The sequence below is a fragment of the Python bivittatus genome, unplaced genomic scaffold (genome assembly GCF_059951505.1).
Source record: "Python bivittatus isolate LINGU-HERP-01145 unplaced genomic scaffold, Pbiv_v1 ctg000400_np1212, whole genome shotgun sequence".
NCBI lineage: Eukaryota > Metazoa > Chordata > Lepidosauria > Squamata > Pythonidae > Python > Python bivittatus.
The window spans coordinates 7,687,282-7,703,195 of NW_028277073.1; the positions used below are offsets into that span (position 1 = coordinate 7,687,282).

At 38.8% G+C, this 15,914-nt stretch overlaps 1 protein-coding gene across 1 annotated transcript; it reads left to right on the forward strand.

The window, feature by feature from the left end:
- Positions 1–1,922: 1,922 nt before the first annotated feature.
- CISD1 (CDGSH iron sulfur domain 1) lies at positions 1,923–14,296 on the forward strand. Its single transcript, XM_088144395.1, has 3 exons — positions 1,923–2,054; positions 12,007–12,212; positions 13,903–14,296. The coding sequence occupies exons 1-3, from the start codon at positions 2,024–2,026 to the stop codon at positions 13,990–13,992; spliced, it is 327 nt and encodes a 108-aa protein (XP_088000521.1). The 5' UTR covers positions 1,923–2,023; the 3' UTR covers positions 13,993–14,296.
- The last annotated feature ends 1,618 nt before the right edge of the window (positions 14,297–15,914 follow it).

Below are 15,914 nucleotides of genomic sequence, written 5' to 3' on the forward strand. Positions count from 1 at the left end.
TTTCAATTTATTTCTGCTGTTGTGTGTGAGCTAAAGGGGAAGGTGGGGAGGATGTGCTTCTAAACTGAATCTGACTTCAGGGTTTTGGGTTTTTTTAGCTTGCAAACTTCTCAAAGTGCAACATTGAAATCAGAGGGGGGCTAAAACTTCTGCATTCATTTAAGTCACAGAGGTGAGCAAGCAACCTCTAGCCCCAGAACTACATGGGGACCAAAAGTCATTTTATTACTGTTCTGGAAAACCTCTCCGATCATGACTGATGGGACAATATTCCACTATTTTAGGTGAAAACAGGTAAAAACTATATATAGATCTTCATTCAACCCTAAGAAGAGCTGGATTTGGCTTGGGAAAAGGATAAATGGGGCATTTTAGGTACCTAGATATTTTTTCCAGTCTGAGATTTATGGAGGATTATATATTGGCTATCAAATCAAACTGTCAGTTCCTTTTTTAGTATTAAATATTAATAAAATCTGCAACACTCTGTAAATTTATGTCTCTCAGCAAAGCCCAAATTGTTGTGACTGGAAAAACCTTTAAGCTATCCAGTCATTAAGTATGGCTTTAATTAATACTTAATTCTTCTGGCTTCAGAGAAGAGAAACCATACTGACTAACAGATCCCTTCCCTTGATTACAAATTAGTATGCATTAGAAAGCATAGTTTGATTTTGTAAGCAGTCTGCTAAGGCACAATGAATGCAGATGCATTTATGAGTTCTCAGTCTGCCTGCTGGAATATCTGATGAAGACAGAAATTGTGCAAATTTAGCAATTGCATGATAAATGGAAAATCAACAAGCACAGTATTCCCTCCATAGAATGAGAAGTTACATTTTCAAAATGTTAACCTGCTATGATTCGAAGTAGATCCTCTTACAAGCAAGATGGTAAGCCTGTCTGGAACAAATAAGATGAGAATGACCCTAAGCATGTTCAAATAGCCCTTTGATTACTCCAGTGTTGTCCAAACTTGGCCACTTTAAGATGAGTGGACTTCAACTCCTAGAATTCCCCAGCCAGCCATGCTGGCTGGGGAATTCTGGGAGTTGAAGTCCACTCATCTTAAAGTGGCCAAGTTTGGACAACACTGGATTACTCAGTTATAGCCCTAGCTGCTGCTACCCGTATACCTGCACAGCTGATAATAAAAAACCTGACTCAGTTTTGTGCATTTCCTGTGTGTGAAAGTTGAGAGATCCATTCAGCTTCTTACCAGGGAATTTTAATACCATCATAATAGAATTATGAGAAATTCAACTAGCATTTAGCAAATTTAGCTAAATGCTAGTTAAAATGAAATAAATTTAGCAAATCTGCACTAAATCTCAGTTATCTCAAGGAGTGTAAATTCCAGTTATTTCAAAGAGTGTGCCATTGTGAGGATATTTATATGTACATAACCCTCCCAGTCCCCCCTTTAACAACAAGCTGTGAATGATGACCGGGTTCATAATACGGCTTGTGTGATTTTGACTTGGCATTCTGTCCAAACCCAGGTATTCGCACAACGTGTGAATCCTTGTTGCGTATTCAAGGAGGTATGACTAAAACTATTATTGAAGCCCAGCCTAGGAGTTCATTTCAGGTCATTTGTGGGATACGATTAGTCAAAATATGACTACATTCACACATGGCATGCAGCCATAATGTGTCCTGGAATTATTTTATGTGAGCCCAGCCATTATGGGGATCATAGCGAGTCAGAGTTGACAGTTCGTTTTAGACGACCTGCTAATTGTGGTCTGTTCAGGGGCCAAGCAAACCATGGCTGAGTATCTTGCGCGAATGTGGCCCATGAGAAGGGCAACTCGGTTCCATAACGTGAACCCCGTTAGCATCCCTTCCTCTCAACGGTGGGCCTCGCTTAGGGCTTGAGCTGGCCCTTTAAGAGCAGAAGCTCTCCCTGCCCGCCATGTTCGGGACTTTCGCGCGCAGGCGCAGCTCGCCCGCTGGGTGCAACCTCGCGTGTCCTTTCCTGGGGAGCAGAACGCCTGTGGAGCGGGAGCCGGGCGAGAAGATGGGGCACGGCTCGAATTGCTCTGTGAGGGGTAAGAGCGCGCGAGGGGAGATTTGCCGCAGCCCAGGCGGGGGCGCGGGGCAGCCTCGCTCCGTTTTCTAGCTGCGTGTTGTGTGTTTGGCTGGGGGCTACCTGTTCTCCACGGCGGTACCTGAGGGGCCGGTTTCCTTCCTCCCCAAAGGTGCCCATCGCCGTCCGGCGAGGAACGATCCACGGATCTTTCTCGCGCTCGTCCCCACATGCGCGGCTGCCCTGTCAAGTGACTGCCCTGCCCGTAATCGGAGGGAGGAGAGCGCCTTTCTTCGTTCCCACCCGGTTTTTCCTCTGCGACCTTCACACGTTCTCCCCCTCCGCCGCCGCCGCCGCCGCCGCCGCCGGGTCCTCGTCCGGGGCGCGTCTGGAGATTGACTCCCGGCGCTCGCGGGTGTGAGCCCGCCGGGGCTTTTTCCTCACGCTCCTCCGGCGTGACGGTGGTTTTGCAGCAGCCTCGACGCCCCGAGTTTTCCTCCTTGCCTCTTATCTTCCCAGGAGCTGAGTCAACACTTTTGATCGTTTGTTGCCGAGGAGCCCTCGGGCGAGGCTTTCCCTGTGGCCTCGTGCTCCAGTTCTTGTTTATTTTTCTGGTGTGCTTTCTTACTGAAACTCTTTTTTTTTTTTGACGTCGAAAACAAAGAAACTCGGATCTGCGGTCAGGCATGCTCCATTCGGAATTAATAGGAAGAGGTCTCCTTGTTTAGGGTGGATTTCGTTTTCAAAACGGGGGGGGGGGGGCTCCGACAGATCACGATGCCATGTGTCTCTCTCTCAAACCACCTTTGCCCGTGCTTCTCGCTCCTCCTTTAAATTTTAACATAATTGAGTAATTTTGTCCTACGCTTTAACTAGGAGTCAAAAACGACTTGACGGCACGTAATGAATCAATGTTTAACTAGCTAGTGTGATATTTCAGTGGTGTGCCTTGTCTTCAGGACAGTCACCAGGGCATTGTTTTCTTAGAAATACTAGGTGCTACAATGGGTATTCTTTATTCACCATGTATGAGGACTGGCGTTTTGTCAGTTGTGTGAAATAGATGCTTTGGATGTGCCCTACGGTTGGCAGGCTTGTGTATTTGAGTGTTCAGGGGCTGCTTTCCAATTCTGAAAGCAGATGCTAAAGGGCTGTACTCAAGTGGGGTAACTTTCCCAAAGGCTGAGCTACATATCTGTCTGAGGGAGCATGAACCAAGCCTGCCTTGGACTGCATTAGAAGGTGAATCAGCCAAAAACTGTTCATATAAAGTAAAGCAGAAGAGAAAGAGTTTTTATTGTGTGCTGTTTACAGGTATGAAGATTAGGGCACCATGCTGTAAATAACCTTGAACCTGCCTAAACCTTTTTAAAAAATATAATTGTAAGTGTCTTTGTGCAAACAAGAACAAATAAAACATTCTCTGTGATAAGGATGTGGATGAAACAGAAAAAATACCACTTTGCTTTGAGCTCAGACAAAAGAGTCCAACTCAGAATGTTCCATTATTGTCTATGTTCAGAAGGAAGAAACAATTCAAATGTTTTGATAGGACAAAAACTCAAAATATTTTCAGTGTTCTGCCATAGCAGACAATGGCATTTCTAAGCAACCCTTGGTCCCATGGGCTTCTTTTGCCCTTCAAGCCCTAAAATTGTGGGACATTGCTCCAGGTTAATTGCCCCTTGTAACACAGCCTATAGAAAAATCCTACATCAGTCTGGCCATTCTCTACATCTGATGAAGTAAGCTGTAGCTCATGAAATCTTATGCCTTTTAATAAAATGTGTTAGTTGGAAAAGCTACTACCAGATTCATTCTGATGTAAGTAGTCCAGAACTATAGAGAAGGTATCAGAAAAGTTAACGCTCAGAATGCTCCATGGTTGGTGATGGGTGCTAAGAATGACATAATGAATTTATTTGGAATATATTCAAAATAAGAGGAAGAAAAAAATAATTAGTATCTCAGCAGCTCATTGAAAGTAGTAAAATGCTAACAAAGAAAAGGCAACTCCTATTTGTTCTCAGCCTTCTCCAATAAGAGGCTGTGCAATCCACCAAGTTGTTTTGAAGAGCAGGATGAAGGTGTAAGATTGAGACTGATTGATACATAGTCAGGGAATACCTGTTTGCTTTGAATGAGATGAAATCTCAAAGGCTAGTTGATTGTATCCTAGAGCATTTGAGCAAAGGCTAGTTGATTGCATCCTGGAGAATTTGCCAATGTTCCAACTAAATGTTTTACTCTTACCCATCAAATCATGGAGAATGAATGAATGATTGGAGGAGGGAAAAAGAATCCAGACCTATCTGACCTCAATACTTGGGAAGATTCTAGAGACCAGTCCATAAGCACCTTGAAAACAATGTGGTAATTACCAGAACTTAACATGGATTTGTCAAAAACAACTTACCATGCTAATTTATCTCATTTTTTAATGCAGTACTGTAACCTTCTAAGTAAATTGTGGAAATGCTGTAGACATAATATAGCTGGATTTCAGTGAAGTATTTGAGAAAGTTCTCCATGACATTTTGATTAAAAACCTAATCAAGTATGAGCTGTAAGGCAAAACAATTAAATGGATGTATGAATTGCTCAAATTATACTAAAAAAATGTTCATCAGGATTTTTTCTTTTCTCTTTTTTATAAATGTTATTAAATTTCAGAAAAATTAAAGTACAAAAAAGTTGAAAAGAAAAGAAACATCAGAAAAGAAAAAGCATAGAAAAAGAAAAGTAACTTCCAACTTTCTTTGGTATGGGTATAAATGTAGAATATATTCACCTCTTCCTCTAATATCTAAAGATTTACATAGTAAAAATAATTTTTAATCTAGCATTCAAAAAGGCCATAGAATCAATCTACTTCAGCAATACATATGATTAGTACAAGATATAAGTATAAAATAAATCAGTCATCAAATCCCAAAATCAAAATTGCATGTTTTTGAATATCAAGCAAAAAATACAAGAGTGGTTTCCAATTAGAAACAAAGCTAGACAATGTCCTTTCTTTAAGTGAAGTAGTCAGTTTTGCCATCTCTGCTAGTTCCATTAATTTCAATATCCATTCTTTGGCTGTAGTATTTGTAGATCTTTCCATTTTTGCACATATTTGGCTTGCCACTTATTTCTTTATATGATAACTGTATATAAACTGTGTATAAACAGAGAGCGAACCCCACTCCATTCTAGCGCTGAAGATGTAACCTAGTCAGGTAATAAAACGTTTGCAAGAAAACAGCCAAGCTCAGAGAACCCCAAGGGCTCCACAGTTCAACCCTGAGCTACATATATTCTCTTCTAAAGAAATACGTTTCCATATTGTCTTTCCATTTGTTTATCCACCGTACCTAAAAGGAAGGTCTCTGGTTTCAATTGCAAATCCATTTTCAAAATATTTTGAATCAAAATACGTATCATGTCCCTTGAAAGCTCATCAGGGATTTTTCATCAAACTGGAGGGAGGTGTTGAATTACAAGGTTCAGTCCTGGGTCCTGTATTCTTCAATAATTTAATTGATGACTTAAATAAAAAGGATGTTTGCCAAATTTGCAAAGGACATAACATTGCTATGATAGAAGACAAAAACTCTAATTCAAAATCTCTAGGTTAGAAAAATGAGCTAAAACCAATGGGATGAAATTTAACAGAGACATGTGGAAAGTTCTTCACTTAGGAAACAGAAATCAAACACACATTTAGAATGGTGGGTACCTGGTATGTTAACAAAACTTGTAGAAAAGATCTTGGAATAGTATTTAATTGCTGACTCATTCAGTTTGTGATGTGATAGATAAAAAGGGCAAATGTAATTTTAGAATGCATCAACAAAAATACACTTTCCATGGAAAGTAAAAGTTTTCTTACTGTGGTAGGAGGATATCTTTAATATTCTCCTGCCACAGTAAGGGTTTCTCTTTCCCTTGTTCCAGGGAACAAGACAGAACCAACAGAATTTATTTTGTAATTCTTAGGTAGTAATAGAGAGCACCCTGCCAACCAATTCATTGGTCCTGCTAGTTCCCTAAGCAGTTTGCTACACTCCTCCAGACAGGGTTGGTGTACAGTTTGGGGTCCTCCTTGACTCACGACTCCTGAGGAGCAGATGGCAGCTGTGGCTGGGGGGAGCCTTTGCACAGATTCATCTTGTGTGCCAATTGTTCCCATTCCTGCACCAAAAGGTGTGCCCTTTAACCTTCCAGAAGGCTGTAAAAAACTGGCTCTTCCCACTAGGATAGGGTGAGATTAGAGTTTGAAGATAGTAGTGCAGGTTGTATAAAAAGAGATTGGTTGTGGCACCAACTTTTTGTTTTTGCTTTTATTAGTTTTATATATTTGGCCTTATACAACTGTTGGGAGTGGCACAGAGTTGTATTCCTTAAGATGGATGGCCATATAAGTCTTTTCAATAAATAAGAGTTCCCAGCTCAAGTTTATTTTGCATTCTTTATGTCCATTTTTCTGAATTTTTCATTCCCCCCCCCCTTTTCTGTTGGATTGCCAAAGAAGCCATTTTTTCTCCCCATACAAAGCAGGAGAGTTTTCAGATAGTTGAGGCTTCCATTCTTAAGGCTTTTTCCTTTAAGCAGCTGCCTCATTGGATCCCATTGGCTGCCAAAGCGATTCTCCCTCCCACTTAAATGGCCATCTTCATTGGCTACTCAGGAGGCAGTAAAGGTTTCCCATGCTATCTTAAGGGGCAGCAGGGGAGCTGAGTGATACCCAAATTGGACAGGATGAAGCAGCACATTAGAGGACATCATTTTTTTTCTTTCCCCAACCCACTGATCAGTGGATGTCAGGACCTGGAAAAGCAATTCCCCACCTCCCCCCTCCCGCCCCACAAACTGGTTGCATGGCTAAGCACATGGTAGCTGTCATCTAGGAGAGTCCCAAGAGAAAGAAATGCTATCCTGCCCAGCTCTTTCAGTGTTTATCAGTAGAGGTGACGCTCATAAGCAGGCAGCAAAAGCATCATCATTTCTTCTTTTGGCCTTTTCTTCCATCTCTAGACAGGTCTCAAAGAAAAGGAAATGAAGCACCTAGCTCACATGGTCAGTTGAGAAGAGAGAACGCTTCTTAGGATCCTGGGCATGAGTTCTCCTGGTGCCAACTTAGCTGATAGCTCTCTCTGTCCCAGGCCTTTAGACAGGGATTAAGGAGGGCTATTAGAAGATGTGAGTATGGAGAAATGGGTGCTGTAGACTTTGAGGCTGTTTTTTTGAAGCAGTCCTGGCCACAAAGATTTGGTGAAATGCTTGATGTCAAGGGAGCCCAGTCTCAACTATCCACTGATCTGTTTTGGATTCTGGAATGGCTTAAGTATTCCCTTTATCCTCAGAGCCAGTGGCAAGTATCCTCAGATGCAGGGTCATCAAGACAGAGTGGGCCTTACCAGTTGTAAGAAAGCTTTATGATACACATTCCCAGGTCATTACTGGACTCTAAAGTTTGATGCCCCTAGTTTCAGAGGCAGTCATTTTAAAGATGGAGAGACTCATGCAAACATCCTGGGGATAGGTACAATGATGTTCCTTTAACAGGTTTGTGTGACTATTGCTTCAGCAGTCAGATAATGGGAGCTATAGCCATGCTTATCTAATCCAAAGTACTGTGGTCCAAACAATATTTGGCCAGAGCTGTAGCTACAAATACTACTATGCACAGACATCTGTGGCTCACAATTTGGAATGCAGATCCAAACTAGTCTTAGTAATCCAAGTATATGATTAAAGTAGCATGGAATCATTTATAACAGATAATTTATAAAAACTAAAGGAAAAAGAGCCCATTTAGCCATCCACCAGAATGATAGGTGATTTACTACAGCCCAAACTTGCTCACTTAATGTTTTTCAGCCCCAGTCTAGTAACACAAATACAAGGAGGCCTAGAGCCATTTGACATGGGTCAGACTACCAGACAAAGCATCACTGGAAGGCAGGATCCCCCTTTTTTGCCTCAGGTAAAGAGTATTCCAAGTAACAGGGACATACCAAGATCCACCAGTAGAAGGCAGTGTTGCTCCTCCATCACCAGAGGTGCCCGGGTGTTTTGTACAGTTGGCCCTAGCTGCATCGTAGAATTTGAAGACATAACCTCACCACTGATTCATATTGTCTTCCAGGTTGCAGTGGCAAACACTGATGGCTTAGGCCATTCAATCATCTGTTTGCCATCAAAATTGGTTCAACCAGCAGAAAAGTTCTCAATTCTGTTCAAGATGTACAAAGAGAATAGGGACTGGAGAGCATTCTGGATCTCAGAAGGGTCAATTGACATGTGCAATATAGCAAGTTCTGTGTAGAAAACATGAAACCCATAAGGTAGGCATGGTTCTCCACAGAGGGCAACTTGATTGAAAATGCCTTGAACATCAAATGCTTCAAAGGTTTTCTTTATGCTTCCCCTCCATTCTTCTCCTGACTTGCTTTCTGTGTAAGATGTACATGAAGAAAGCAGAAATTATTTTGGCAGCTCCCAGCAAGCTGAGAAGACTCCAGGGTGGCACAATTGTCTGTGAGTCTTCAGCAGGTACTTTCCATCAGACTTGACTTATTCTGCCTGTTTTATAGACCGTATATTCATGGGTCAAGTCCAGTGGAGTAAAATATGCAGGATAGCAACATAGTCCATAGTCTCTTTCTTTGAGAAGTGCTACAAGGTTAGTTTACAGGTTTCTGAAAGACTTTCTTTGGCAGATGCGTCTTGCAACAAGTAGTGCCTTATTTGTAAACCTGCCCAGCAAGTAGCTCCACCTGTTGGGAAACACTCTGATTAGTCATAGCTAAGGATACTCTGTAACTAGTAAAATTGGACACTGGATTTACTATGAAGTTCCTTTTTTCCTTTAACTAGTTGTGTGTGTGGGGGTGTTCTTTACTGCTACCTAAGGATTGCAGAAGAAGATTATTTGAGCCTGTTTACTAGATCAAGGGGACCATCCACCCAGCTGATCATAGTAAAAAAAAAATTCATGGTAAGTCCAATACTCCATCCCACTTTATGCTGAATCAGTCAGATTCTGCCTCAAGTGATGTTTCCAGGTCTCGGTATTTTAAGAATTTAGACAAGCTACATTTCTGAGAAAGGCAACAAGGATGTTCAGAAACTTAAGTACTAGAAACAAGACTGAAAGAATTGGGAATGCCTATTTTTGAGAAGAGAAGGATTCTTCAAATACCTGAAAGGAAATTGCACAGAAATTAAAGTTGTGCAAATTAAAGTTCATTCCAGAGCACAAGACAAAATCATAGATTTAAGTTACAAAAAGGCAGATTGATTAAATGTTTGAAAAGACTTTTTAACAGTCAGAGGGAGGCTAACCTTGGATTCTTGTACTGAACAGGGGTTTGCATCCTACTATATTATTGAATAATTTAAATATTTTTCAATATTCAATTACACATTGTATTTTTCTTAAAGAGCATGGTGTTATTAACATACATACGCATCTATTATAATTTGTATCCTAGAAAATATTTGAAATCTTTTAAAATAAAATTGGTGTCTGAAAAACCTATACTCTGTTTCATTTATTTCCAGTTTCAGGGACTTTGGGAAATTAAAGGTTTGCAAGAATTCAGACAATCGTCTCAGCTGTGTTTTTCATGTTACTTTATTCTTTGATCTCTGAGTAGTTTTTCACTTGCTGCAAAAGGCAGAGAAACTGAGAAGCAAGAACAGTTAAAGGCAGTCTAAAGGTGCTACAAATATCTTTGGCAAGCTCCCAAAATGCATCAGATGCCTCAAGATGCTTTCTAATCTGCAACAATTGAAAGTGCTTTGGCAACATTGCATGCTGTTTATTTATTAGATGCATTTACTGTAAGCCCAGCTCTTGAGCCTGAAATGATCCCTGAGAAGTTTGCAGAATAAACAATAAAAGCAAAATGGCCTATATCTCTGTTATAGACCTGTTGTAGAATTCTTTGTGAGAGGGCAGATAAAAATCAGTTTAAGAATGGGTGGGTTTTTTGTTTTGTATCTTTTCTGCTTGTTTGTTTAAAGTAGATTAATTAGATTTAAATTAGATTTTTAACGTTTTTAATGTTTTGTGTAAAAAAAAAAAAGATCACAGATGTAGAATGAGTATAACTTCTAATTTTATTTTACCTGCTAACATAAAGATGAGAGATAAAGTAACAGACCTGGTCACATAATTCTCTAAAAGTGCAAAGACAAAGAAAATCAGAAATTTTGAGGTGATGGAATAGATGTAGGCAAGGAAGAAGAATCTAAATAGAAACACAGGGGAGAGGAATAAATAGTGAAACAAAAATATTCAAAACATGTTCTTGCAAGCTAGAAGCCTTGAGAAATAATTTTCTGGTCTGGAGTGTACCTTTTATTGATTAAAATCTAATTATGGAAGCAAGCTGTAAGAGGAAACCCTTTGGGGAGTATATTAATTAAGTTCCTAAAATCAACCTCTCTCTCTCTCTTTTTCTTTTTAAAGGAAGCTAGCCAGATCAAATGAGTGTATTAGTATAATTTAAAAGCTGGTGGTAGTTCTAGTATATCATGATATAAGTATTCTCCAAACGTCCACCACAATTGAATAAACTGGTAGTTGTCCACATCCTGATGACTTCACAAGAATGTATGTTCTTACTAGGCACTAAAATAATTCCATTTTATGAAGAATATTCATTTGAAACTATTCAAAATAATACATTTACATACTATGTACCTTCTAAAAATGAAAGTGACATCTCTGAGTTCTGAAGACTATATTTAGGGCTAGATTATATCACATGCCATCAGTGTCATTTTTATTAGAAAGGAAGAGTATTTTTGACTAGTGAATAATTAGTGCTTTAGATTATGACTTAAAGCAAATCTGCCATTCCTTGTCTTTAACTGATAACATGGGCAAAGTCAGATCCTGCTGAAAAAGTTATACACTGGATTGTAGTTTAAGCAAGTGCAGTTCCAGATGATCTCATTAGCCAGTAGAATTTGGTGGGATCGGCAAACTATAGTAAGAAATAGGAAACAAAATTAATTCCAAATCAAATATGTTTTAACATTGCTGTTTTATAACTGGGAGTCAGTTTTTGAAGTTATAATTTGTATCACATTTAGAATTGTGCTACGTTAATATTTTAGATTCTGTTATTTATTGAGTCCTGAATGATTGATTTGCAGTGAGTGACTTGACTATTGAAATTTCTCTTTAGACAAAATGATTCTACATATAATCTAGTATTTTATTCTGGTGGTGGATTTTTATTTTATTTTATTTGGCGGGGGGTGCCTTTGAGTCATTGTTGACTCCTGGTGACTGCCTGGGCTAGTCCCTGCAGTTTTATTGGCAAGATTTTGGAAGTGGTTTGCCATTGCCTTCTTCCTTGGGCTGAGAGGGTGTGACTGACCCAAAGTCACCCAGCTGGCGTAGTGTCTAAGGTGGAACTACAATTCATGGTTTCTCAGTTTCTAGTCCAGCAGTTTAACCACTATATCAGATTGGCTCTCATTCCGTAGCTGTGTGTAACATGAAGCCTACCATATGTGTTTCTCTTCCTAATATCTTCCCAAAATAAAATAGGCTCTTCCCCTGAAGTGGTAGTCTAGCACATGTTTCTTAAAGTCATTGATGCAAACTGATATAATTAATTAATATTCTACTATTAGAACAAATAATTAAGACTGCAATTATCTACCACTTACTGAGGAGTAAGCTTCATTTGTTTGACTGGAATATAATTCTGAGTAGTCACATATAGGACTGCATTTCACAGCTTCAGTCCTATACATATTTTGAACAATAAGAAATAATGCATGTTCTGAAAAAAACATGCAGAAACCTGGACAGGTTTGGGAGGAAAGGGGAAATCTATTAAAGGACAGGTGGCAATCCATGAACCATATCCAAGGAAATCAACAGGAAACATCTTGAAACTCTAGACTGTGTAAAGCTACTCAGTGAAAATTTTGACTGGTTTTCTGTTTTTCCCTTTCAGTTGAATGGATTGTTGCAGTCACATTTGCTGCAGGAACAGCAGCTGTTGGGTATCTTGCTTACAAAAAATTTTTTAGCAAGCGCAAAGGCTGTAATGGAATGGTGAATCTCCATATTCAGAAAGATAATCCGAAGGTAGTTCATGCATTTGATATGGAAGATTTGGGAGAGAAAGCAGTATACTGCCGATGTTGGAGGTCTAAAACGGTGAGGGAAGAGAGTGGTCAATCTCTTGTAAATGTTTATTGTGAATGTATTTACTGAATCTCCAAAACAAAATAATGAGTGCTAGTTTATAATTAAGTATCAGGGGAAAAAAGTGAACAGGAAGCTGATACCGAAGAATGATTTTTCCATTGATCCTTGAAATAATGATCAGGCAGTGTTTTATACAGAGAAATCCTGATGATTTCTTAGGCAGAGGTGTGAAGGCCCAGAAAAATTAGGAGGAGGGAAAAACAGAAAAGATTTCTGCAAGAACTCTACAAAGAACTGGCATATCCCATGTTTATAAATCAATGGCTAAGAGTTCCAAAGAATATTTAGTATGTTTCTTATGATCTTAAGAGGGGACTAATTCAACAAGATATTCTTTTTCATGTTTGTTGGATGCCCCAGAGATTGTTTTAAAAGGACTGGCTTTCAACACCTTTATGTTGGGAGGATAGAATGGATCAGGGAATACTTACTCATATGGGCTTGTCCTACTGTTGCCCTATTTTGGTTTGATAGCCATGTGTTTGTTAACCTGGCGTTACAAAGATCAGTGTGGTTTAAAGATGTCAATCTACTTTTGAATTATATAACCAAAACTTGGAACCTATAAATTTATTAAGAATTATAGATATATTGGGCATTGGGACAGTAAAAGAATCACTCTTGGATGGAAAGAAAGTACAGTCCCAGGACTGTAATTCAGATACAAATTCTTTATGAACTGGCAGTCAGTTGACAAAATGGAAAGACTAATAATATTTTGCATGCTCAAGATTTAATGGTTTGTTTAAAAACTAGACTGAATACTCTTATATGCAAAGGTTTTTTTTTTCTTTTTTGCATATTAAAACGATGAGAATAATAATTAAAAGGAAGAAAACATTGTTCTCTATTTTTTCTATGCCTTTGTTTTGCTTTTCTGATAAACGAAACAAACTAAATATGGAACATTTACTAACATTTTCTTTTTAAATGATAGGGAAAGTGAAAGAAATTAGTCTGTATTTGATTGCTGATAGCAATGGTGCTTCATATTCAGAATATGAAATGTATTACTATTTTATGTGGCAAAATGTATTCTCAAAGCTTTGTATTTTTCCTACTTTTTCTGAAAGTTAATGCTTTTTGTCTGTTCAAACTAAAAAGACGTGATAGATTGAATGATTTATGTGACATCTAACCATAGTTACTACTTTTCTGCCTAGAAATATTTATCACCAAGAAAGGAGTTAATCCTCTTCTTATCAAGGCTTACAAATCCAAGTTTTTATACTGGTCTTGGGAGAGATCTACTTTTATTTACAATGAAAAGTGAAGAATTGGTAGGACTTTAATTCTGGTATAGCAACATTGCCAAGGCTAATATCATTTGATGTCCCAGGGCTGCTTGTAGCAATCAGCAGGATCAGCACTATTTTCTTTCACAAATCTATAGTTAATAATAAAAGCTCTCTGTCAGGATTTAGCCCAGACCTCTGGGAAGAAGATACGTCCTTTCCCTCAGTTTGCAACTTTTGGAGGAAAAGACAATGGACAAAAAAGCAGACAGCTTTCTGCAGAAAACAGTTGCCTACAATTGGCTAGACTACACCATTTTCTTTCACCTGCAATTTACTTTGATGCTGACTAACTCTTTATCTTGCTGAAGAAGATGTACATTTAATATATGTTTTCCTTTCAGTTCCCCTTATGTGATGGGTCTCATACAAAACATAATGATGAAACAGGTGACAATGTGGGACCTCTAATCATCAAGAGAAAAGACGTGTGAACAGCAAATGGTTGGGACGCCATCAAAATGATCTTGTCGCAGTGTTTTCTGCTCACCGGTGATTGGTGTGAAAGAAGATCTTAATTTCACTGAATATGTTTAGATGTGGTATACAATACACAGCAGCACATGTAGTTCATGTTGCTTGCTTAAAACACTACAGTGTATATGTTAGAAAAAATACCTGTGACTTGCTGATTTTTTTGTCTTGTTAAATGCACATTCTCATTAAGTGTAAAAATAAAAAGCCTTTAGAATGTACTTGAAACAATGGAGATAATACATTAAATTATTTTCAAATACATTGTGTTCTCCTAAACTGTCCTTGCCAAGAGCCATGAGATTAAACCTATATTTTAGTCAATCTCTAATGAAGAAATATATAGCTTTCCACCCTTTTGAAAAATAGATTTGCAGTACGCAACTCATCAAAAAGACCAAAATGAAGCTATGATTACTAGATTAAAATATATACATTTTAGGTATGTAGAAACACTGCAGATGGAAAGTACCATATTGCATAACATTGGTGGGCACACAGCTTACTGCTTTATGTACTTCTTCTTTTCTTACATATCTGTGGCAGGGTGAAGTGCCTGGTTGGGTTGTTCCAAGGTCATGGAGGTTTTTTTTTAGAGAAGACAGATGACTCAGCACAAGACCAAGAGCATGTAGTCAGAAAAGAGGAAGATGCTAGAATGCACCTGTAAGTGGCACATACATGCTTTAGATATCGTATAAAAGGAGAAAGAAAAAGCAGGAAGAGGGTTATATTTCAGATGCTGTAGGGCATGCTACTGGAGAGGACGTCACCTGGTCAATGTGGAGTGGAATGGAGGAACAACCCTGTCTGCCAAGTCCAAAGATTCCAGCCCTGGGATATGGAAGACGACCAGGAGGAAAAACCTGGAGTGGCTTGTGAGAGTGTGGAAAGATGAGGGAGGACTGGGTTATAGAAATTCAGATGCTAGACAGTAGAACTTTGTGAATTAAAAGCTTAGTAGGAAGACAGCCAGAAGAAAACTCAAGAGACATTCCAGTGCCACTAATTGAGATAAAGAGTGTGAGAAGAAAGCATACTATATGTACTCATGGATAAGCTGAGAATTTTAGGTGCCAAAATGCACCCCCAAAATTGGGTTCAGGTTATCTGTGGATGGGCTTATCCACAAGTATATATGGTAATACTTTTTAACAGGACCCGTATTTCCCATATATACTCATGGATAAGCCCTTCCACAGATAAGCAGACCCTCAAGTTTTTAACCAAGATACCATAAAAAAATGAGGGTCAACTTATCCACAGGTTGTACATTTTTCATGTTATTTTGGTTAAAAATTCAAAGGTCAGCTTATCCAAGGATGGGTTTACGTGCAAGTATATACGGTAATAAATTACAAGCAGAAAGTGAGAGAAAGAGACAAAAGGAGGAATATTAAGTAGGTTAGAACTTGATTTGTATGTATTATTCTGTTCTGGACATACATAGAAAAAATACTGGTTTTGCAAATGATGTTTTCACTTGTATACATTAGTAGATCACCCTACTTCATTAGTATAGGTATCAGTGCCCAAAATAAAATCCCTCATTTGTTTAACTACTGGCTCTGTGTTTGTCTGTATTAGCTCCTATCCTGACCTACCCTCTGACAATATTGACTCCTTCAGCAGCAAACCAGTATTCTAAGTCCTGCTACCTCAGCTGGCTAGTAGGAACTAGAATGCCTGGTTTCCTGTACTTCATGGTAGTAATAAACCAATTATACATTTTTTATTGGCCAGTGTATTGTGCTATTTATGAATCTGAAAACTGCATATTTTGTAGATGAGCTCCAAGTTACCTACCCACATTCAAAGCAATTTCCCCTTTAACGTTAAAGTGCCTGTTCTAAGATAATGTTTGATGTAGCACTTCTGTGTA